General features: G+C 35.7%; 2 protein-coding genes across 2 annotated transcripts; one reads left to right on the top strand and one right to left on the bottom strand.

Annotated features, from left to right (window-relative positions):
• Positions 1-2,337: 2,337 nt before the first annotated feature.
• On the top strand, positions 2,338-4,610 carry LOC120260870 (ubiquitin-conjugating enzyme E2 variant 1C-like). Its single transcript, XM_039268446.1, has 4 exons — positions 2,338-2,499; positions 3,071-3,210; positions 3,888-4,013; positions 4,215-4,610. Exons 1-4 carry the CDS (start codon positions 2,466-2,468, stop codon positions 4,353-4,355), a joined length of 441 nt encoding a protein of 146 aa, XP_039124380.1. The 5' UTR covers positions 2,338-2,465; the 3' UTR covers positions 4,356-4,610.
• A 626-nt stretch (positions 4,611-5,236) lies between these two features.
• Positions 5,237-8,743, bottom strand: LOC120260868 (mitochondrial-processing peptidase subunit alpha-like). Its single transcript, XM_039268444.1, has 13 exons — positions 8,613-8,743; positions 8,264-8,479; positions 7,714-8,010; positions 7,468-7,635; positions 7,156-7,323; positions 6,991-7,071; positions 6,849-6,915; positions 6,281-6,378; positions 6,125-6,197; positions 5,967-6,037; positions 5,845-5,894; positions 5,630-5,742; positions 5,237-5,553 (listed from the first exon to the last, which is right to left on the bottom strand). Exons 1-13 carry the CDS (start codon positions 8,646-8,648, stop codon positions 5,498-5,500), a joined length of 1,494 nt encoding a protein of 497 aa, XP_039124378.1. The 5' UTR covers positions 8,649-8,743; the 3' UTR covers positions 5,237-5,497.

Here is an 8,743-nt window from a genome sequence, read left to right as displayed (position 1 = left end):
CAAGATCTCCCAGCTGTCTACACTTTTGCGTATTCCTAGTTCCACATCTTGGCTTCCTTTCTTTCTTCATTTAAAGCCATGCGCTATGTTTGTGACAATGCATTTCTTACTTTCAGGATCACACTCACTTCTGCTTGGCCACTCATCTAAACTTTGTAGGATGGCATCCCTCCCCATCCCTATTATGTCAACTACATGTCAATGGATCTCTACCCACATCTGGCCTTACCCATGAACAGGATCTGAACCTACTTAACCTTCCCAAACCTCTAATGCTAGAACTAAACTCTCCTACAATTAAACATACAGAACCTGGCTCGCATATTGTCTAGTTGTGGTAAATTAGACACCATGCACCCAACATGCCCAGAATTAAAGCATGCCAACTGGCCTTTTGGCCTTACAAGGTTCCACACATATTTATTGGGTGTTTCTCGCTGTCCATTATTCAAGAAACATTTATCATGCTGCTTCCTGCCTCATTAGTTCTATTTAAGCCTGTGTAAGGTTCATAATAATCAACATTCAGATTAAAACTTTTTCTCAGTTAAGTAATATCATTTCCAATATCACAGTTGGTGACTTGGCCTCCCCATATATAATTATTCGATGAGTAAAGCTCAATAGCAACACTTTCGTTCACCATTTCCTCCTATAATATCAGACCTTTTCCCTCCCCACGATAAATAATATCATCACCATCATTAATAATTTCCTAGGAAATACTTCATCAGAACTATGAATTTCATGATTAAAATTCTTGAAATGCGAAATGTCAATTTGGAAAATCATTTGGATAGGGGGGGGGGCCTAGTCCTAACACCATTATGTTACGTCTAGAACCAATGGTATGAGCAAGCACTAGTTTTCCTTTTAGCGTCAAATGATCTCCCTCAACATTTTCAGTGACATAATAAATTACACATTTACATATCAATGTTCAGCAATATTACACCATGCAAAGTTTTGGAGAACTTGTTCAAAATCTTCTTATTGAACCGAGGGGGACGATGTCCCGCATACATACAGACATCTGCAACAAGTATATTGATAACCATTTAATATGCATCTTAAGACCTGATGACATGCATTCATGTTGCAGAAATTAAAAGCATTTATACACCACGAGGTACATTGAACCACAAATCAGGCTACATAGGCCCTTCACTGGGTAATCAGTAATTACAAAACTCTCCAGTGGCTTGTTAAATTATAAAGGGATCATATGACCCTTCAAACTGTCATATGTCATAGAACTACTAAATCAAATAAAAGCTATGAGTGCAAAATCTTCTACAGACCATATTTTTAAGCCAAATGATGTAACAGACAAACAGCGCTAAGTTACCCGTGTTAGTTGTACTATCAAGGGCAAAGAGAAAACAAGTGACAATTCATATGAACCAATATTGGCAAAGTAATCAAGAGGTACTCTCGCTCAGCATCAAAGCCAATGTCAAGTACTAAGTAGAACTAAATTTTTATAAAGAAAAATCACATATTTACATTTCCATCTTTAGTAGTACAAATTACAGCAGAAAAAGAAGCATTAAATGAACCATAAACTATATCAACAATCACAAAAAAAGTACTAAATCCAAATTGTAAAAGAGAAGGTAAATTCACAAACGGATTATCAACATCAATTCAACAAACAAAACAACAGACCACCAGATCTTGCTTTCAATCCGCAATCCATAGCAGACCAAGGATATCATCTCCAATAACAGCATTTCACCATAAGAACTTGCAATAATACGATCATTGCCCAAAAAAGCGCATCAAAACACAATGTGAAGTTCAAGGGCACAAAATCACAATCAAATAACATCGATAGACGCTTTCCCGCGCATCAAACGAAAGCCCTAACTCTCTTCTCATCGATGAACGGAATGAGAGAACAGAGAAGCCCAAAACGAAGAAGAGTTAAGGCATAAGAATCGATACCTTCGACCTCGAAGACACCATCAACGTAGAAAACCGATGAACTCTCTTCGATTGAGAAATGGAGCGAAAACCCAGAAAAGAAAATAAAAATAAAAATAAAAAACACTGCTCCGCGCTCTCGTTCTCTGATTGGCTCTTTAATAACCAATATAATTAAATTATAAAAAAATTATACTTAATATATAGTTAATTTTAGAAACATTTTTCCATGTTATTTTAAAATTCTAAAAATTAAAAACTATAAAGTAAAATTAAAATTAAGTTTTTTTTTTTTAAATTGTGTAGAGTGGAGTATATTTATTTACGCTAATAAAAGAGTAAGGGTTGAAAGGTAATTTGACAATTGAATAAATAAATAAATAAATAAATCTAAAAAAAAAATAAGGGTTTTATTCCTTTTGAAGCATCATCGTCTCTTGGTTCTCTCTCACGCTCTCCTTTCGTGATTCCCTTCGCTCTCTTTGCTCGATCTCGAATTCCCTCTTCGTCTCCTTCGCAGCCCTAAATCTCTTCAGGCGATGACGATGGGGTCTGGAGGATCGGGCGTCGTAGGTTTGCTTCTCAAACATTGATCTCTTTCTTTGTATTTCCGACGATTTGGCTCTCGGATCATCACCAATTTCGTTTTGATTTGATTTACTTGTTTCGATTTTGGATTTCTTTTGCAATATTTTTGGGTTAATCGTTGGTTAGATCCTCATTATTGAAATCAACTCGATTTGGGGCAATTTCCATTCTGTATGTTTTACTCACAAGGTAGAGTAAAGTTGGGATTTTTCTTTGATGTTTCTGTGGATTGACTTCTGACTGTTGTTTTCTGTATTAATCTGTGGATTATGAGAGTCTTGTAGATTGCTTCTTGTGTGCACTTGTTTCATTGATGCATCTTTGGTTTTCAAAGTGATGATTGAAGCATAGATGACTTGTTTTTCTTGTTCCATTTCTGTTTCTATTTTGGATGCAATTGATATTTGAAGAATCTTATGTTTATATGAATTTGATTTTACTAAAATTGAATACTATTTTATACTATGAAGTTTTCATCTCAGCTGTTAAAAGTTCATGTTTTTGCATTTAATCTTTGATGAAGATGATTTATTTTAACTGAATTGAGGGTTTGCAGTACCCCGGAACTTTAGATTGCTGGAAGAGCTTGAGCGTGGAGAGAAGGGGATTGGAGATGGCACAGTTAGCTATGGAATGGATGATGGTGATGATATTTACATGCGGTCTTGGACGGGTACCATAATAGGTCCTCACAATGTATGTTTCTTTATTGTTAACAACCTCCTTTTTGGTTTAAAAATGCAGTTATATCTTTTGATGAACATGCTGTCTCTGCAATGAAGAAAGCTAGTAGCTTGTACACTGTCTAAAGATCTAGCAGTTTTTTCCTATACAAATGTTTTACTGTGTGATGTTATGGAGTTGGTGCCTTGCATATAGCATGAACAAGTGTTATTCATCAGAGATTTTGATTTCTGTTACTTGATGTTGCTAGATTGATATTTATTTAGCTTACTATTTTTGGAAGTGGAAAGGCCATGATATGACAGTTAGACTTGCATATCTTCTCTTAGCAATAATCATGTAACAGATATTCAATGGTTGGTGGCCCTAAATAAATGCATAGGAGGTAGTGTGGGGTATATTTATAGTGAATCCTACTTTCACCTTCTAAGAAGTTGCCACTTGAAATTTGAAATAGTTCAGGTTGGTTGGCAGTACTTTTGCCTTAAAGCATTTGCTGGTTAGAAAATGGCATTGTTATTTTGAAGAAGCATATCATAGTTTTGAGTTAGTAGTGTAATATGTATTTGTTAATAATGTCAAATGCTTCATTCTTTTGATATGTAAAGTATTTGGTTTTTTTATGGTTCATTACTTTAGAGCTGCAAGTGATGTTTTGACCGTATTCTCTTCACGGTTTTTCTCTGCAGTCTGTTCATGAAGGCCGGATCTATCAGCTAAAGCTTTTCTGTGATAAAGATTACCCTGAGAAGCCTCCTAGTGTTCGCTTTCACTCTCGGATCAACATGACATGTGTAAACCATGAAACTGGAGTGGTAAACCCTAACAAACAACTGTTTCTAGAATATAACCACTGTTTTGCAGTTCTTCATGTTTGAGTATTTTAATTGTAATGTGGTTTTCTCATGGTGGTTTGGTTTGGTTTTTGGCTGGAATTTATGACACGGTATGCTATTTCTTATAGAAAAAACTACAAGCTTTGCGATGACAACTAAGAGATTTTTGTGTGGATTCAGGTCGAAGCAAAGAAGTTCGGTATGCTGATGAATTGGCAACGAGAATACACCATGGAAGACATATTGACCCAGCTGAAGAAGGAGATGGCAGGACCACACAACCGGAAGCTGGTTCAACCTCCGGAAGGTAGCTTCTTCTAATGGGAGTGAAGAATTCATACCATATGCTACGACATTACTATGACCGAATCAGTCCTATAAAATCTAAGAACTGGAAGATTTTCCTTGTGGCCAATGTTTAACAACTCTGGCCTTCTATATACCTTTGAAGAAGAGGGGAAAAAAAAAAGATGGTGCAAGAAGGGGGTTGTTTGTTTTGAGTGTTAAAACTCTGCTTTCTTGTATTTGCTTTGAACGTTTGGTATAACTTTCTATGGATGGTTTGTTTATTTTGCATGTTTTGTTTTTTTAAATAATCATTGCAAAGAGAATTTGAGGAAACCCTCCAGAACTTTAGTATGATTGATGTCTCATCAAGAGTTCAATAATAGAAGAAAGCAAGATAAGTGCAGTAACGCTCCAATTATATTTATTTACTTATCTAATTTTATTGAATATATTTTTTGAATAGATTTTTCGTGAATGCCAAATAATATCTATGCCAGCATTCACGTCATTCTTTCTTTATTTTTTTTTTAATTTTTTTTTAAAATTTTTCATTATTATTTAAATTTTAAATTTAAAACTTTTAATTGTAAATGATAAATTGAAAACTCAATCCCTAAACTCTGAAGTGTAAATCACTAAACCATTTATATATGATTTAGAATTTAGTATTTATTATTTAGAGTTTAAATTTTTAAATTTTTATATATATAGCATTTATCAATAATAACAATGTTTAAAAATTAGTTATTATGAATATTAATTAAATTTAATAAAAAAGATATTGATAAAATAACTATGTTATCCCCTACCAAGCCCTCGATTGCATAGTTGACTTTGGCATGTTCCCCATCCAACAAGCGAGACAAACAAGACCAAGGACTGATACCTTGAGAGCAGCAACCTCTTAAACAATAAAATATAAAATGGTTCTTCACTTCATAAAATCAGAAGTATTATGATCGTTTACTTAGAACTAGCAGGAGGTTGGCTAATAATATTGTAATAAAATTGGAAATCACTAAACTAACTCCGTGCTTCCACAAAGAAAATGTTAATTATGCATTGTTAACAATATATATATAATATGAGCTGCAGCAATGCCAAAAATCAAACCTCAATGAGCCCCTGGCCTACCTCTATCCGTGAAGAGCTCGCCAAGCCGATGTATATATGTTTCAGTAAGGTGTACGAAATTGATTGCTGATGGAATCGTAACTAGGAACACGATCAACTGCAGCAATACAAACAAATATGATTAGCCAATTAATGAAGAAAAAATCATATTGAAAGAAAGAGTAGCAACCAACCATCTCCAAGGCATGCCATTGTTGGCGGTGAGGCTAAAAGTTTCTGAGCCATTAATGTGATATCATCAGGGGTCAGCTCATCTAAGATGTCTAGGAAATGTTCCACAGGTTTCCTATGAAAATAATCAAACAATCTGAACAGTAAGAATGGAATTCGGCTTTCAACGGAAGGGGATGATGCAAACTGGTTGTTGGAAAGAATCAGTAAGTTTCACCTGCACCCGTATGTCACAATTTGCCTCCCAATGTCTTCTGTTACAATTGCCTGTCAAAGTAAAACAAAGAAGTATGAGATAACTGAGGTTCAGCACTAGAAGATGGATGAAATATATTTTACTCTTGATTCGAGGTTTGTCAGGACTGCTGATTTTGTAGCATTCTTAGCTCGATTAACTTCAACTTCAGTAACTGGAATATTACATTCATGGATCAGGATGATAAAAGTGCTAGTCAAGAAACAAACTAAAAAAATTAGCACAGATCTGGTATGCGTACGCTGCCCAGGGCTTGCAACTGCAAGTAACTCACTAGCTGCAACATTTACTGCTTTGGCCACAAAATCTGATCCCTGAAATAATTTGAAAATAAACAAAAATAAGTAATTTCTTGTATGCTCTACAAAGGAATAGAATATTCTCAGAAAACGCTTACTGTAGTTAAATGGATTCCAAAAAGACCAGTGTCATTAAATACGCTGCTAAATGCTGAAAAGGACTGTACTTCCTGGTACTTGTTCAGGACCCTTAGATCTGCATAGGTCATAGCATGCCTAGCATTACAATCCATCAATTGGAACTTATCCAGAATTACATATTTCACTCTACAAACAGTAAACGACTGCATTCAATCATGGACAGAACTACATTGTACAGTTAATTACTAACAAAGATGTTTTGTATTGAAACCAGGAACATTCCAACTTCCACCACAATTTTTCATATTTATTATGTCATAAATCAAGAAGAACTGATCCTATATAAAAATTATATTTGCCAGATATCAAATGATTTTCTTGTCATATGCAAGAGGATTGTTTGTCATTTTCTTTCTCCCAAATAGGATTATGTGACCAAATGCATCCATTCAGCAATCATGCCATAGATACTCAACAAAACCAAACAAAACACAAAAAAAACTCTTCCAATTAATAGAGAGAGACAGAAAGAATAACATAAATGAACAGACGAAAGAAAAAGAAGTATGAAAGTCAGTGACTCACAAAGCCGAGAATGCATTCCCTTCCCGGGACCACCAGCAGAGAATGAACCACCACCGCCCATAAGCATCTGTTAATGGCACCTCACTGAGGGAGCAAGCAAACAAATAAAAAGAGAAAAACAACCTAAAGCTAATTTTACTACCTGCAACAGCGTAAGAACTGTGGCATCTCTTTCTTGATGCCAGCCACCGGGAACTTCAAATGCCAAGGCCACATGGGTTTTCTACTAGAAATAAATAAAAGATCAGAAAAGAAAAAGGAAATGTGCAGTACAATTGATAAATAACAACACAACATATTACATTACCTCTGAGTCTACTTTATGTCTGATATCACCACCAACATAAGTAGACTTTGGCACCTCCACAGGGAAACCTTTTGGCAAGTCGTACAAAATAGGCTTAGCAATAGCTAACAACTGTTCATGGTCTACCCCAAAAGCAGCCAAGACCATTCGATCAGCAGTATAATTTTCCTGCAAGTAAAAGACTCTTTGGTTACAATGTTGCCTTCAACTTACGCAAAACTTACACCACATCCTACGTTTTTCCTTTCAGGAAATGACTAATGATCATAATTTCAGGTATATAAATGTAAAGAAAGGCTTCATAAAGCTTACATGGTAGAACTTTTTAATAATTGATCCATCTATTCTGTTCAATGCCTCCTCAGGTGCCACCAATGGGTTTTGCAGTGCATTAGAATAAGCAGCATGATGAAGCGATTCAATTAGAAACTGTTGGGGGTCTTTACTCATTTCTCCGATCGCTCCTTTGACTTTTATCAACTGCATCATGAATCAGATTAGATTTCAACACCATAGATAGGAACAACAAATATATAAAGCAAGAAAAACTATACTGACTTGCTCTTGCACTTCATTTTCGAGAAAAGCAGGGTTTATGACAGAGTCAAGAAGCAATTCGATTGCCTGCGGCAAGTAAGCCTTCAGTGTGTCATAACTGTAAGCCATCAGTTCACGTGAAGCAGAAGCATTCACATTGCCTCCAGCTGCTTCAATCTCCTGAACAATTTGCAAATGGCTACGTTTTCTTGTGCTCTTAAATGCCATCTTCTCCAGAAGATGAGTAACACCAACTGATTCATCCTTCTCATATATAGAACCAGAGTCCACATAAAGTCCAACACAAGCAGAAGGACCCTGTCACAAGGTAAAATTTAGAAAATATACTTAAAGTCACAATATAGCAATGAAAAAACTTCATTTTTGTTCACTTTAACCTGTATCACCTTCCATTCTTCTTAAACAAACACATTCAGAAGTTCAAATAATTTCAAAAAACAGAGAAGATTATAGCAAACACATGTGAGAAAAGTTCGTTATAGATTAATGAAGATGATCCATTGAAGATATAAGAAAGCAAAAGAAATCAAAAGACAGAAAGATTACACACCAGGGAATCCTCTGAAGCAATCCTAAACCCGTTCGGGAGAGTAGTAATCTTGGTAGGAAAACGCTCCATTTGATCAGAAAGAGGGGGAGGAAGCCTGAGACCAGGCAAATGATGAAAAAGAGGCGGCATTCGTGTAGCATAGCTTCCTTGAGACCATGAAAGAGGTTCATACGAAATATTTCTAGCACGAAGATCATAAATCCAAGTCTTCGCAAGCTGAAACACAATCAAAATCCTCAGAAAAACACAACAAAATTCTTCGAATTCAACATCCACTCAAGACGGAGAACAAAAACAATAAAAATCACAGAAAAATCGCAATTTCATCTACAAATGGGATGAAGCTGACCTTTCGAAGGAGGGAGCGAGATGAGGAGCGAAGCATGGTGGCGAAGCTAAGGAGAAGGGAATTTGGGATTTCGCTTTGGTGCGATTAGGGTTTATACAAAGAGAGTGTTCCTCCGAGAGAGAATAGGGCCT

The sequence above is a fragment of the Dioscorea cayenensis genome, chromosome 5 (assembly GCF_009730915.1).
Source record: "Dioscorea cayenensis subsp. rotundata cultivar TDr96_F1 chromosome 5, TDr96_F1_v2_PseudoChromosome.rev07_lg8_w22 25.fasta, whole genome shotgun sequence".
NCBI classification, from domain to species: Eukaryota; Viridiplantae; Streptophyta; class Magnoliopsida; order Dioscoreales; family Dioscoreaceae; genus Dioscorea; species Dioscorea cayenensis.
The sequence above is the reverse complement of the archived record's forward strand: the minus strand, read 5'-3'. Positions and strand labels throughout refer to the sequence as shown.